This window comes from Phocoena sinus, chromosome 4 (genome assembly GCF_008692025.1).
Source record: "Phocoena sinus isolate mPhoSin1 chromosome 4, mPhoSin1.pri, whole genome shotgun sequence".
In the NCBI taxonomy this organism is placed as follows: Eukaryota; Metazoa; Chordata; class Mammalia; order Artiodactyla; family Phocoenidae; genus Phocoena; species Phocoena sinus.
Genome location: NC_045766.1, coordinates 130,138,616 through 130,154,194, shown reverse-complemented (window position 1 = coordinate 130,154,194; position 15,579 = coordinate 130,138,616). Strand labels below are relative to the sequence as shown.

Sequence of the window (15,579 nt, the reverse complement as noted above, 5' to 3'; positions counted from 1 at the left end):
TAAGTCATTTGCAAGTATCCAATCAAAGAACAAAAGACAAGTCAAACGTTCTGCTCAAGTTTTCCATATTTTCTACAAGGAGAGTGGATTACTTTCACCGTGTGAAATTATTCTTTAAAGTATTCTATTACCATTCAATTCTTTTGAAATCAGTCACGTGCTGATGTGGGATGACATAGAGGTCAGGTTTCAAAGGATTCTGGGAGAGTAAAAAGGAGTTATATTTCCAAGAAAAAGCAGGAAAGAGGAAGGTAGTTGGTTAACAACGTGCATTTTGCAGTCAATCTGATCTGGGTAGGAATCCTAGCTTTAACATTACTAGCGCTGTGATCTTGTACAAATTACCGTTTGTAAATTGCAAATTCCCCTTCTACCAAATGTAAATAATAAGAATTAACTCGTAAGATTGACCATTAGCTAAGATACCGCACATAAAACAAGTAACAGAGCCTGGCACATAGGAGTACTCAGTATACAGTTATCCTTACAGATTTTAATTATCACCTTCAAGTCCCCAGAGCTGCTACAGCACCCAAGTCAGAGCACACGCTCAACGAATAGATTTTGGGGATGAAGGCAGGTGCCCTGCCTTGGTTAAAAAAAAAGGGGGGGGGGGCGGCGCACACCTGCCCCGATGTTATGCGAGGGTCTGCAAGATTACAAGTAAGGTAATCTTGGAAGGTGTGGCTTCCAGGTCAGAACCAGCAGAATTCAAATGTCCAGAGCACCCAGCCTAGTCAGAGTGAAAAATCGCCAGCGTGCCACAACGGCCCGGCTGGCTGCGCGTGCGTCGGCCGGAAGACAGATGGCGCGCTCCACGACCCGCCCGATCGATCGACCAGATCGAGGATCGTCAAGTCAGTTCTGACTGCTCAAAGTGCTCCTTCTCGCGAAGCTTCAGACTAGGCGCCTGGGGGAAGGGGCGGACCCGGCTGGAGAGAGAGGAGGAGCGTGAAGCCGCTGCACGCTACGTTCCCAGGAGGCTGTGCGCGCTCCTCGCTTCCTCCGGGGTAGTCTGAGCGGGCGCGTGAACTGCTGCCTGCGTAGTGCCCATGGCTCTCCACGTCCCCAAGGCCCCGGGCTTTGCCCAGATGCTCAAGGAGGGAGCGAAGGTAAGGAAAGGAGGAAGGAGGAGTGAGGTGGGAGAGTCGGCGAAGGGCAGCGGCGGCCGCAGCGAAGGAGAAGGGCGTACTAACGAGCCGGGCGTGCTCCCCAGACACAGCGGTCGGAGGGAGAGAAGATTCCAGAAAGGGAGGTGTTCTCGGGAGGGCTCTGCCGCGGAGGCCCGCGGGCATTTTGGTTCTTTATGGACGCCGGGGAGGGTCAAGCGGGCAGAGACGGCGAGTGGGGGACGGGGCCGCAGACACCGCGTTCTGTACTTGTTGTCGGACAGATAGATGTAAGGCCGCTCCTGCATTTTTCCTCCATCCGTAAAACGGGGGTGATGAGTCTTCTCCTTTAGAAGGCGACACAGGTGAAACAACGTAGGTGAAATTGCTTTGGGAACTGCGAAGACGATTGCCACAGTTCGGGGAGTGGGTGGTGCGGTTAAGAGAGGGACAAAGGCCTGTCTTGGCAACTTTTTTCTAAATGAGAAACAGCAGGCTCCCCATTTAGTTCGCAGAAGCAGTGCGTTATAGTAGGATAAACTGGTTACAATGCGAATGGATTCTGGTCGCAACTTAGGTTAGCTAGCTTGATGTGAAACTTATCCCTTTGGGTCTTGCTTTTCTCATTATTAAATTGAGCAGTTTGGACGAAAAGGGTTGTAACGATCACAGTTGTAACCCACAAGGTAAGTGACACCCTGGCCTAAATAAAACTGCTTTGTTTTACGGCGAGATCGTGGACGTAATTTCAGAAGCTTAGTTTTTAAAAATATCTTAAAGCACTACTGATAAATGTGTCTCTTGTGTACAAATGGTAGTGTTCCTTTATTTGTCCCCCATATTTTCTGTGCTTAAAGGTATGTAGATAGTGTGGTTCCATTTATGGTAACAGGTTTAGGGAACTAGGTTCTTGTTGGCATGATGCACTTTTGGGATGTTGTGAATATAGTAAATATCAAGGTTTAATGTAAATATGGGTGAAAGAGCTTCACTGAAAATGACATTGCTCACTTTTTTAAAAGGCTGAAGAACGTCCATGGTTTTTATTTTTCTGAGGCAGAAATAATAAATGGCCAAATGAACAAAAAGGATAATTTCAAATAATGATAAAGGAAATAAAGTCTGCCTCTAAAAAAAAATTAAAAAGGAAGGGTTGGGGTAGATAGAACAATTAAGATGTTCAGGAAAGAACTCTCAGCTCTGTGCTTAGTGGCCAAGATTAAAGGCAGAAGTGTTTCAGGCTGAGGGACCAGTGAGTACAAAGACCCTGAGGATGGAATGAGTGTCACCTGCTAAAAGAAAACAAGAAAGGTGATAGGGCTGAAGCTTACCAACGGAACGGTAAGAGATGAATTGAGAAGAGTTGTAGGCAAGGGTTAGAATGTGCCTACACATTTATCCCTGACAGGGACTTCACATTTTTTCCTAAGTGATGGGAAGTCATTAAAGGGTTTGACAGGATCTAATTTATGATCAGAGATGACTGTTCCTCAGGGAATGGGGATGGGGGAAAAACAAGAATGTAAGGCAGGAGATCTTTAGAACAGTATTGTCTGTCTGTTGTGATGGAAGTGTTCTATATCAGGACTGTCCAGTATGGTACCCACTAGTCACAAGTAGCTACTGGGCACTTGAGTTGTGCCTAGTGCAATTGAGGGACTGAATTTTTAATTAATTACTTAAAATTTAAATAGCCACTTGTGGCAAGTGGCTACTCTCTTGGGCAAAGCAGCTCTAGAAAAATGTTCACATGAACAGTAGGCTCTTGAAATTTATCTGAGACCACAGGTAAATTCCAAGTCTAAAAGAAGTCCGGTGTAAAACTTGAGAATTTTAGTACTGTGACCAATTCAGCAGTTTTCAATGTGTACACGTTGGAATTATATTGCAGTTCAAATGAGCATTCAAAATCTGTATGCTTTGGTTCCTAAAAATTTATGAGGCAGATATGTTAATTCCCAGTGAACAAAGAACTGCTGGTTTTACAATGCTCAGGTTTTAACACAATAAATATTCATGACCACATTTCAACTTTTAGAAAGTACTGATAAACTCTGAAAAGGTATTTTTATCTGCAAGAGCTCATTTGCTTTCTCTAATCAATCTTAGCACTCTTCCCTGCACTTTTCACTACATTTTTTAAAAATTATAGGTTTTATGTTTTGATGTGTAAGTAGGTACCTGTGGTCCCTAAAAATGTCTTGCTTTATTCATTCAACTAGTGGACAAATCTGTGGATCATTTGTGAATACCAAGCATCATACTTTACATATATAAATCTTGCTTGATAGTTTTAACAATCCTCTGAAACAGGTACTATTATATTACCCCATTTTACAGATGAAGAAATTATTGAGATTCACTGTCCTGCCTAATCAGAAGTTTTTTTTGACAGCATTTTTCAGGGTTAGAAGAGGCTGTGTACAGGAACATACAGGCTTGCAAGGAGCTTGCCCAGACAACTCGTACAGCATATGGACCAAATGGTAATTTCTAAATTCATGTTTTAAAAGATACAGTACTGTAATAGAATTTTGTGTACTAGCTCTTTCAAACTTGTTCTGAGGATATTATATGTACATTGAGAGTTTTCGCCATAATATAGTATGGCATTGAAATTTATTTCATAGCTCAGTGACACCAGTACAGTGTTTCTAATCTTTAGTCAGCAATTCAGATCTTTTTAGAAAAGTTGGAATCCAAATGTTACGTTTTGTCCTATTGAGAGGATAGAAAAGTTATAGTGTTTTCACCATTGAGGCAGTACCTAGTGTTCACGGTTGTAGCTGTGGAACAGATCTTTTACATAGAGTGACATTATAATTTAAGGGAGAAAAATTCTCTCTTGTCTCCTACCATCGACTGAATTAATTGATACAGATTTATGGAATAAGCAAAAAAATAAGTGTACTTTTAAATAGATTATTTTAGTCTTTGTACATGTTAACATGCTGTGTTGATTGAACAAAAATATGACAAAATTGGCATCCTCGCTAATAAACATTATCGGAGATTAAAAAGGAAAGAGTACAGGTGTGCAGTCAGGCAAAGCCATAGGGCTATGAGATAACCTTAAAGAATAGGTAATATGTTTTGAGTTCTTACAAAGTTATTTTTAGGAATGGATATAAATTTATATTTCTTGACTAGATTTTCCCAGTATTTGGAGAAGGGTTTGAGTAATACTGGATTTCTTTTTCTAATTGTTATTTTTGAGGAATGAACAAAATGATTATCAACCACCTGGAGAAGTTGTTTGTGACAAATGATGCAGCAACTGTTTTAAGAGAGCTAGAAGTAAGTTATTTCTGTAAAAAAGCCAAGAACTGTTTTGGTGACATCAAAAATTCAGTATATTTTAACATAAAAGAACCTTTATTTCAAATTGGATAATAAGGGATTTTTTTATTCCCAACTTGAAAATTCATTATACAGATTTTCCTAATTATAAAGAGTCCTCTTTATGTTTAACATCTTAGCAACTCAGATTTTAAATCTCCTAAATTATTAATTTATGGAATGATTGGTTGTGATAAAAAAATATATTTGCTCATAATCATATCAAATTGAATATGTTGTCTTGTTCTGTAGAGTGTAACACTGAAGTGAATTATTCCATAATGTAGAAACATCTGATACTTGAAAATAGTGGTGTTTTTTTTTTTTAATTGTCTTTGTGAAGATAAAACAGTTTGTGGAATTTTGCTTTGTTCACCTGCAGTTTTGATGTTATAGAATCTGTAGAATAGATACTGCCAGCCGAGGTATGAGGACAGCCTGGCACCTGAACACTTAGAGCACCATTCCTCAGCAGGCTGCTAATTGAAGCATATGTTCAATCTCAGGGAATTTTCTTGAACTTAGCTCTTAAAGCACCAGAGCTTAATGCTTTTAGACAGAACTCCATAGATAAGTTAACATTTCTTCAACTTCTTAAATAACAGTATAGGCTTGAAGTAATAATATTGAACAAAACAAATTTAATTCCACAAGATATTTATAGAGGGGCTTATTGTGAATGTGAATGTTGTACTCTGTGATGTTCTCAGGAGTTGTTCAAGTGTGACGGGGATACTGTCCTCATAATAAACTATAGTGTCAGCTTTTTAGTTTTCTCAGTGCTATCAGCTGTTACTCTGATTATTTCTTAAAAAGCATCTAAATCCTAAGAAACGATCACTTAAAATTTCGATATGCTGTTTTTAAGAAATGTTTTATATTCCCCTCCTTTTAAACCATAATTGATAACCCCTTACAAAAAGAATACATAAAAATTGAGACTTGTGATGAAGTTAAATGACATCTATTTTAGCACTTCTGAAGCCTTTTTTAAAAGTGCCTTAGGTTTAGTGGTTGGAATTACTTTGTTTTTTAATTTAGTGAATATATAATAAAGTTATGAACCTTATGTATGCAGGTGTACATACTGGGTGACTGACCATTAAAAGAAAGTGCCTGTGAAGTTATTTTCATTTATAGTGATGCATTCGTGTTCATAGGCCTAGGTGGACTTGGATTGTCTTCTTGTGACTACACTATAAGTAGTGTGTAGCAGTGTGATCACATGAGTTACCTGACAGGTAACTGTTACTTGTCAGACAGTTACCTGTCTGACAGGTATCACCCATAGGGAGATTGGAGTCTATTAATTTAAGAAGAAATGGAAATGAACAATTTTATTTTGCTTTAAGGATCAAATGTTTTAGCTTGATATTCAAATTCAAACCCCTTCTGTCAGGTACAGCATCCTGCTGCAAAAATGATTGTAATGGCCTCTCACATGCAAGAGCAAGAGGTTGGAGATGGCACAAACTTTGTTCTGGTTTTTGCTGGAGCTCTTCTAGAATTAGCTGAAGAGCTTCTGAGACTCGGCCTGTCAGTTTCAGAGGTGAGTGTTCATTTTATAATCTACCTCTGTTTCATATTTGCTTATGTATATATACCTACTAAATAAAAGTCATTAGTAATAGCTGATTTTGAGCAGTTTTCTCTGTGCCAGGCATTGTAGTACATATGCTTCACATGCAGTATCTCATTCTGTCCTTACAAGAACCCTGTGAGTGGGGCCTATTAGAAGTAATCCTGTTTTGTCTCAGATAAGGAAAGTGAGCCTTAAGTTAGAAAAACCTTGCGCAAGTAGCTGGTAATGGCAGTTAGGATTCAAATTTGGGCTCTCACCAAAGCCTGCACCCTTAAATAGTAGGCTGTGCCGTGAATGTTATTCTGAAAGTGTGCTTTGTTTTTTTCTATTGAAAATAAAGATTGGTATTCATTGGGTTACCAAAATAAGCTACCTTAAGTCATGTCAAAATTACATCTTTTGAAGAAACATTTTTGCTTTTTACATTTAAGGTCATAGAAGGTTATGAAATAGCCTGCAAAAAAGCCCATGAGATTCTTCCTGACTTGGTGTGTTGTTCTGCAAAAAGTCTTCGGGATGTTGATGAAGTGTCATCTCTACTTCATACCTCCATAATGAGTAAACAATATGGTAATGAAGCATTTCTGGCCAAACTTATTGCTCAGGCATGTGGTGAGTAAATATCAGTAAATGAAAAGATCCAAAATTAAAATGTCTTAATGTGATTAAGATATTTTCTCTGTTGTCCCAATATATCTTTTGATATGTCTCGTTTTCTTAACAGTATCTATTTTTCCTGACTCTGGCCACTTCAATGTTGATAACATCAGAGTTTGTAAGATTCTGGTAAGTTTAGAAAATGCATTAATGTTATCTAGATAGATCAGATTTTTTTTTGCAAAAAAAAAAAATTTCTGTTAATCTAAATTTTATCTTGTGGGTTTTAGGCACTTAGGACTTCCTGCCTTTGTTGTAGCATTTGGATATTGCTAGATTGTAATACTACCACTTGTTAAATTTAAAAGGATATCAACATATTATCTTCTTAAGTCATCATTTTTCCATGATAGCTGGAAGGTTGAGAATAGTGCATAAACAAAATATTAATTATTTGCAATCTTGATATATGCTGACTTATAAAAATGAGCTTAGAAGGCAATTTTGAATGAGGTTCAAGTTTTTCTGTTGCTCTATAATAATAAAATTCATACTTTTAATATTTAAAGAGTAGGTATTTGATAAAAATATTGTGCTTGATGCAGTAAAACCTATAACTGTAGTGATTTTACACATGTGATTGTTAACGTAGCTGAGTTTAGCTTACATTAGTACATGTGTTAAGCTGTAAATGTGTGTGTATTAATATACGTGCTGGGTGTTTTGTGACTTTATCCATGCCCTGCCTTCCCCTTCGCCATTACATGGTAAGCTTGTGAAATCAGAAACTTGGCTTTGATCCCTATTCTGCCTGGTACATTGGTACAGAGTGAGTGAATGGCTTAGAGCAGTTGTTCTTTGATTCTTCCCAGTACACTGAAGGACGCCCGTCCATAACAGTGGCTCGTTGCCACAGTGATTCCTGCATTGAGCAGACTGGTATGCTTTATGTCCACCACCCTACTCATCCCCAGGAGTCACTGCCTTTGTATATTATATTATTTAGAAATGAATATTTTTGGTGCATGCAGAATCAACAAATTAGCCCTGATGTTATTTTCATGAAATCACTGGTGATTTTGACATCCAACTCCTTAGGGCTCTGGTGTCCATTCCTCTTCAGTATTGCATGGCATGGTTTTTAAGAAGGAAACTGAAGGTGATGTAACATCTGTCAAAGATGCAAAAATAGCAGTGTACTCTTGTCCTTTTGATGGAATGATAACAGAAACTAAGGTATGTAGATTTCAGAACCTTAAAGGTAAAAATTTGTGGTTATCCTTTCAGATAGTTTTAATGATTCTAAAATTTTGAGGTAGAGTTTCCTCTTAATCCAGTGAATACTGCATAATTATTGAAAATTGCCGGGTTATGTTTATTTTTTAATCAGACTTATATTTGAATATCTAATTCAAATACTAAGTACAAAACTTGGAACATTAGATGGTGACAGTATTGTTTATATTCTAATAAACAGCTCTTGACTTCTAGTAGAACTTACACAATTCAGCAGGTTAAATGTTCAGTGAAGAAAATGAGTGTGTGCTGTTCATTAAAATTTGTTTAATAACAAATTTATTTTTATTTTTGGCTGTGTTGGGTCTTCATTGCTGCGTGCGGGCTTTCTCTACTTGGGGCGAGCGGGGGCTACTCTTCGTTGTGGTGCGCAGGCCTCTTATTGCGGTGGCTTCCCTCGTTGCAGAGCATGGGCTCTAGGTGTGTAGGCTCAGTAGTTGCGGCTCTAGGGCACAGGCTCAGTAGTTGTGGTTCACGGGCTTAGTTGCTCCTTGGCATGTGGGATCTTCCCGGACCAGGGCTGGAACCCGTGTCCCCTGCATTGGCAGGCGGATTCTTAACCCTTATGCCACCAGGGGAGTCCCTGAAGTTTGTTTTTAAAAATACATGTTAAGAAGTTTGAAGTATATGTTTATAGGTCACTGTTGATTGCATCCCTAGAATTCTTGAAATCTGAGTTGTGGACGGTTTTTGAAGTTTTGCAGGGGTGGGGTGGGGCTGGTCACTTAGTCCACGTTTTAGAAAAAGTTTGAGAACCACAACGTTCTTTTGGTTGACATTCATCAGAAGACAGATGTCAGGATACCTGTCTAACATCTAAAAATACAGTGTATTTCTCCAATTTTTCCATCAAAGTGCCTGTCAAAGAGCAAATGCATCAGTGTTGGGGGCAGGGGCATTGGTCTAGGAACAAGCTGAATTTCTGTTAATTTCATACAAATTTTGTATTCTGCTTCATGTTTGTGTTTATCTTCATATTTTTCCCCCAAATCTTTAAATTATTTCTTCAATAAAGTGTCATTCTGTGACTTTGAACAGCAACGTGGTGAAATGGTTTTAAAGAAAATCCTCACTTATTTTGCTAGGGAACGGTATTGATAAAGACTGCTGAAGAATTGATGAATTTTAGTAAGGGAGAAGAAAACCTCATGGATACGCAAGTCAGAGCTATTGCTGGTAGTGGTGCAAATGTCGTCGTAACAGGTGGCAAAGTGGCAGACATGGCTCTTCATTATGCAAACAAATACAATATCATGTTGGTGAGGTAAGAGGGGACTGCATTCTATTAACCTGGATTGTAAATGGCTTTGAGTGGTGAAACACCAAGCAGATAAATTCAACACAACATGAAGACTGTTAAAAGGGGAAAAGTATGAGGTATTATACTGCATGGCAAGAGGACTTAACTTGATCTAGGGGAACAGGAAGCACCTCTGAGAAAACTTACCTTTAGGCCGAGAGCTGAAGGACCAGTTAGCAGATGTTAATTGAAGAGGGAGAGGGAGGAGCTTAAGAGACCAGACACAGACCTGGTACACACTGCCAGCTGGAGCATGGGGTCAGGAACATAGCTTTAAATTCATGAACACGTTTGTGGCTTACACTAGACAGTTCACCCACCCGTTCCCACCTCTCCGAGCACCTAATATAACGTGCAGAGTAAATCACTCTTCTCCTCACAGAACATGCAGTTGCCCAAAGTAAAGCAAAAGTTTTCTGTGTACCAGGGCTTCCTTAGTATTTCAGAACTGTGAACCCTTGACATCCTAAGGAGACTGGAACTCTCCCAGGTCTAGAATGCCCTAAACACCTGTGACTGGATTGCACAGTGCAGTCCAGACCCATTCTGAGCTTGAACCTTCAGGGTCAAAAGAAGGTGACCTGAGGCCCAGTGTACAGTTTCCTGTTTAATCTCTTGTGTTTTACTATGGTATCTCATGGAATTAAAATTTCTGTTAAGGTCTTTGTTTTGTTTTTTAAAGGCTGAACTCAAAATGGGATCTCAGAAGATTATGTAAAACAGTTGGTGCTACAGCTCTTCCTAGATTGGTATGTATTTTGGACAATATTAAAAGAGAGTTGAACCTATTTGAATTATTTTTATTACAAGAGTCGTTTTTTCGCAGACTCCTCCTGTCCTTGAAGAAATGGGACATTGTGACAGTGTTTACCTCTCAGAGGTTGGAGATACGCAGGTGGTGGTTTTTAAGCATGGTAAGTAGTAGTGGTAAACTATATGTATGTGAAGTGTGGGGAGTTCATTTCCTTTTACTAATCCCCAAATATATTTAATTTATTGACAGAAAAGGAAGATGGTGCCATTTCTACCATAGTGCTTCGAGGCTCTACAGACAATCTGATGGATGATATAGAGAGGGCAGTAGATGATGGTGTTAATACTTTCAAAGTTCTCACAAGGGTCAGTATCAGCATTCATCTTAATTTAGTATTTGTAAGTCCTCAAAAACACAGTTGGCAGACATTCTGAGAACTTGAAAGTGAATGGCTTGTGTAAAGCAAAGCACCTTCCTCCTTAAGACTCCACTTAAGTATTTGTTGCTGATGAATTTTCTAAAATGAAATGAAAAGGAGTAAATAGCAAATCAAAGCTTTTTTTTTTTTTTTTTTTTTTTTTTGCGGTACGCGGGCCTCTCACTGTTGTGGCCTCTCCTGCCGCGGAGCACAGGCTCCAGACGCGCAGGCCCAGCTGTTCCGCGGCATGCAGGATCCTCTTGGACTGGGGCATGAACCCGTGTCCCCTGCATCGGCAGGCAGACTCAACCACTGCGCCACCAGGGAAGCCCAAGGCTTTTTCTTTATGTATATAACTGTTTTAAAGAGATGGTTTATGGTGGTTTTCAATTATAATATACCTTCAGTTGCTTCAGCACTATTCTTAGTGCTATTTCTGGAAATACAGATAACCACATAGTGATGTTCCCATTCTTAACTTTGGTCCTTTTTGGTATACCAGACACTATGGTGCAGTAAGGTAATTTGTTCAAATCATGCTATTTTTATGACATTCATAATTGGAATTTGAATTTTATAAAACTTGTAATTGAATCTGATTAAAACCTCTAGCCTGGTGGAGTACTGGAATCTGAAAAGATTTAGAAAACTGGAAATTGCTTCTTGGTGACTTTTTTTTTTTAAACTACGTATTATAGGATAAACGTCTTGTACCCGGAGGTGGAGCAACAGAAATTGAGTTAGCCAAACAGATCACATCGTATGGAGAGGTATATGGCTTTCTATGTACAAACTGACTTTCTTGTCGTTGTTCGAATAAAATTGAGTAATAAGCACATTTTTGTTTTAGACATGTCCTGGACTTGAACAGTATGCCATTAAGAAGTTTGCTGAGGCATTTGAAGCTATTCCTCGGGCACTGGCGGAAAACTCTGGAGTTAAGGCCAATGAAGTAATCTCTAAACTTTATGCAGTACATCAAGAAGGAAATAAAAATGTTGGATTAGATATTGAGGTATTTGAAAAAAGCACTATGAACTTGTTTTATTTTGTGAATGCACAACCTAAAAAGACGTATTAAGTTTAAAAGGAAAATCAGAAAATGTTCTGATTTGTGAACAAATGATTTTCATAACAGTTAGCTTTTTCATAGTTTATCTGATAGAGAATTTAGTATTTTGTTAAAATTTGTTTTATAGTGTAGATGAGGTAGTACTTTTTCCTAGCTACTTATTCTAGTTTTATTTAAGTAGCCATGTTTCTATTGAGTACAAATATTTTCACAAACATTTAAAGTGAAAGAATAAAAATAGTTTTGTGTTGACAGGCTGAAGTTCCTGCTGTAAAGGACATGTTGGAAGCTGGTGTTCTAGATACTTACCTGGGAAAACACTGGGCTATCAAACTGGCTACTAATGCTGCTGTCACTGTACTTAGAGTGGATCAGGTGAGTGAGAAGTGAAATTTTGATCTTTAAAAATACTAATTTTTATATAGTTGGAAGTATATTTTCATGGAACTAGAACATAGCACAGTTCTCATTCTATTCAAAGTACCCCCCCCAAAATTGTTTTAATTCTATTACAGTTTTAAATTGTTTTGAATGTATTTCAGCTAATTTAAAATGAAGATTTTGCCAGTGAAAGAATCCTTTGCCATTTGGGAACTGGAGTGGGTAAAATCTGATATAGATTCATAGTTTTCAAGACTTTTTAGACTAAGAACCCCTTTGTACACATAATCTAGAGAGGAAGTTTAATATGGAATATGGAAGGGCCATAAAGATCTGAGGCGGATATTGCAGACTACAGTATTCCCTCCCTTATATGCAGTTTTACTTTCTGTGGTTTCAATTTACCCACAAGTCACCTGCAATCCTAGAATATAAGAAGGAAAATCCTAGAAATAAGTAATTCATAAATTTTAAATTGTGTGCCATTATAAGTATACTGTGTGATGAAATCTCACACTGTCCTGGTCCAGGACGTGAATCATCTCTTCGTTCAGCATATCCACGCTGTGTGCACTGTCTGTCAGTCACTTCGATTATCAGGTCAACATATTTTACTTACTGGTCCCAAAGTGCAAGAGTAGTGATGCTACCAATCAGATATTCTCTTATTGTGCCTAATTTATATATTTTATCATAGGTATGTATGTATGGGAAAAAGCACAGATATAGGGTTCATTACTATGCTCAGTTTCAGGCATCCACTGGGATTCTTAGAAGGCATCTAAGGGGGAACTACTGTACCACCTTCAAGGAAGTGTGGAGATGATAGGACCTGGCATTTAAATTTTTTTCTTCTGTGACAGATTATGTCTTGGGGTACTAAGATCTTAAGGTATAAAAAAATCATCGTATTTATGCCAATATTTTTGAGGAATTATGGCAGAGAAGAAAAGTGGTGAAGACTACTTTGGATTCACAGATAAACCAGAATTCATAGTTTTTCAAAAAGGTGTTTTCTAAACTTAATGAAATGTATTTTCCTACAAAATTCTAGAAGTGATTATTAACCAATGAATAATTTTTAAATACTGAGTAGAAAATTTTAATTGCTAGGGGCACAGTATAAATCCATTAAATGAAAATCATGCCAAATTAATCGTGGGAGAAGCAAGTTTTAGGTAGAAATGGAAAGGAAATTAGACTTATTCTCAGATCGGTTGGTTGTAATTATAGCAAAACAAATTTCACTTCGGTAAAGGAAGAACTTTTTCTTAGGTAAGATGACCAAAAATGGAACCTGGAGATCCAGTTTCAACACATTGAAAATAATCAGAGACTGGATATCTATGTACTGGATTTATTAATAGTGTATTTTTATATCAGTGCCTCAAATAGTTTTTAGTGGAAGAATATGTTTTTGGAGTTTTTAAACAAAGATCATGTTTAAATGCCTTAAGGAAATGTTTGTTCTATAAGTTAACATGGGGCTAAGAATAAAAAGGAGGACCAAAAGTATAAGGGGACAGGAGAAGCTAAGTAGACTGAAGCATGAGGTAAGCAGAAATTCTAATAGTAGAAGTTCCTAAGGAACTTTTTGAATGTCAGTGTCCAAGCAAGACAGTAATGTTAATAACACAAGTAAGTGCCTTGCTCACACAGGTACTTCTGAATTTCGGTTTTAAACTGGGAAGGCTGTGTTTTGTTTTACCCTAGGGGAGGATGTTCATTGTTATGTGCCCTTAGCACACTCTGTACATGAAATATGTATCTGAAGAACCCATCCAACTGTCTAATGAACACTCTTCAATATAGTTGTACCTATTTTGCATAGTACATATTCTGGAAAAGGACTTGTAAATCAAGTTTTAAGCATTGGAAAATGTAGTAGGGCTGGATTAATCTTGTTCAAGTGTTTATTTCACTAGTTCTCAAATTGCCTCCTAGTCAATAGCATCAACATCACTGAAGAACTTAATAAAAATACAAATTCCCAGACCCACTGAGTGAAACTCTGGAAAGAGGCCCATCAGTCTGTTTTAAATAAGCCTTTCAGGTGATTGTGATGCCCTCTAAAGTTTGAGAACTGTTTTTAGGTACTTTTTTCTTAAACTATACTTGGGTTCTAAAATTATACTTACTGCCTTTAATTCAATCTGAATTTATTCTCATTTGGTAAAATGTTCCTCCAAGAATTTCGGGTTAGGTTTCTTTATGAAAGCAGCTTCTGAAAAGGGGTGGGAAATCTATTGAAGGTGGTAGTGAAGATATTTTACGGTTTGTGTTGCATGAGACTCAAGCCAAACCCCTTGATGTTATACAGAAAGATCTCTTAATTATAAATTTGGGAAGCAGTGAATACTGTATCCAATTTTGAGATTTAGAATGTATATCAGAGTTTTACAGTTCTACTGTGCGGAAAGCCAACTGACTTTAACTTCTCCCATATTTATTTGAGCCCAAAGCTACCACGCACCCCCAACACTTTTTTTTTTTTGCCCAAACATAAATCCTTTAAAAATGCTATATGATTATACTTGGAAAATGCTGGATTAGTGCATTCTAGATAAATGAGGCTTCTAGCACGTTTCCAGGCAACTAGGTGCTTGGATTTTTTCGTTTATGAACACACATTTCCTGTATTTGAATGGCTCTCACTTATAGGTACTAGAAAATGTCATTGTTGAACTTTATATATATTTTACGTATCAACCACTTTAGATTATAATGGCAAAACTGGCAGGTGGACCTAAAGCTTCTAAACCACAAGGAAATTGGGATAAAGATGGTTGGCAAGACGAATCTCATATATAAATAGCAAATCAGGTGCCAAACTGACTGATTTATGCCAGTGATGCATGCAGATATTTTTCACATTCCGAGCATTGGGTTGTTGAAGTGCATGTCTTAGAATGCCCCTCGCTAATGTGTGTGAATTTTGTTGCTATTAATGTCCACAAAAGTGGAAAACTCACCTGCTGGACAATAACAATATGCTAGTGTTTCATATGCAGTGTAATAACAGATTGCTCATTGGTGATGATTGCCTAATAATGAAGCAGGGTAATAGAGAAATACTCTTTCTCTTCACTCTGGAGCTTGAGTTTGTAAGTATACTCTTGTGGATTTTGTTTTGCAGATCATCATGGCAAAACCAGCCGGTGGGCCCAAGCCTCCAAGTGGGAAGAAAGACTGGGATGATGACCAAAATGACTGAATGGCTAGATTTTTACTGTAGGTGAAGGCTGTGTTTGTAGTAGTACTCTAGGAATTGCCTGATGTTTTCATATTCTCCTAAATTAAGACGTGTTTTGTGTATCTTGTATTCTCGGCTGGATGATACAATAAACATGTTGTTACTATCAAAGCCTCTTTGTCTGAGGACCACTGTTCTTGGATCTGGATGACCTGTTTTGTCTCAGCCTTGCTAATGAAATGAACTGTGGCACTTAAGGCAAGTCACCTAAGTTATGAGGGGCCTGTTGGCAATATAAATCTGGCCTGCTGCCTGTTTTTATATGTAAGTTTTATTGGAACACAGCCATGATCAGGTATATTTATATATTGCCTATGGCTGCTTTTTACAAGGGAATGGCAGAGTTGCATGGCTGTGACAGAGACCAAGTGGCCTTCAAGGCCTAACACATTTAGGCCTTGACATTTACTTAGGCCTAAGACATTTACTACCTATAGGAAGTCTGTCAGTCCCTGGACTAGATGTGAGTATTTTTTCA

General features: G+C 38.0%; 1 protein-coding gene across 3 annotated transcripts; it reads left to right on the top strand.

The window, feature by feature from the left end:
* The first annotated feature begins 961 nt into the window (after positions 1–961).
* On the top strand, positions 962–15,213 carry CCT8 (chaperonin containing TCP1 subunit 8). Of its 3 annotated transcripts, none has more exons than XM_032631130.1 (15): positions 962–1,112; positions 3,505–3,595; positions 4,327–4,406; positions 5,848–5,997; positions 6,462–6,642; positions 6,755–6,816; positions 7,726–7,863; positions 9,009–9,187; positions 9,906–9,972; positions 10,050–10,137; positions 10,227–10,342; positions 11,094–11,165; positions 11,246–11,410; positions 11,723–11,842; positions 14,985–15,212. In XM_032631130.1, the coding sequence occupies exons 1-15, from the start codon at positions 1,053–1,055 to the stop codon at positions 15,060–15,062; spliced, it is 1,647 nt and encodes a 548-aa protein (XP_032487021.1). In that variant the 5' UTR covers positions 962–1,052; the 3' UTR covers positions 15,063–15,212. The 3 variants fall into 3 exon arrangements, with proteins under 3 accessions (XP_032487021.1, XP_032487022.1, XP_032487023.1); XM_032631132.1 differs by lacking the exon at positions 962–1,112 and adding an exon at positions 1,245–1,484 and having other exon boundaries at positions 14,985–15,213; XM_032631131.1 differs by lacking the exon at positions 6,755–6,816 and having other exon boundaries at positions 6,462–6,600; positions 7,751–7,863; positions 14,985–15,213.
* Positions 15,214–15,579: the final 366 nt, after the last annotated feature.

Bases quoted from the DNA above. Each gene is read 5' to 3' on its own strand.
- CCT8 (XM_032631130.1), top strand. From the start codon at position 1,053: ATGGCTCTCCACGTCCCCAAGGCCCCGGGCTTTGCCCAGATGCTCAAG. The intron at 9,188-9,905 runs GTAAGAGGGGAC...TGTTTTTTAAAG, and splicing joins TACAATATCATGTTGGTGAG to GCTGAACTCAAAATGGGATC. The intron at 11,411-11,722 runs GTATTTGAAAAA...TTGTGTTGACAG, and splicing joins ATGTTGGATTAGATATTGAG to GCTGAAGTTCCTGCTGTAAA.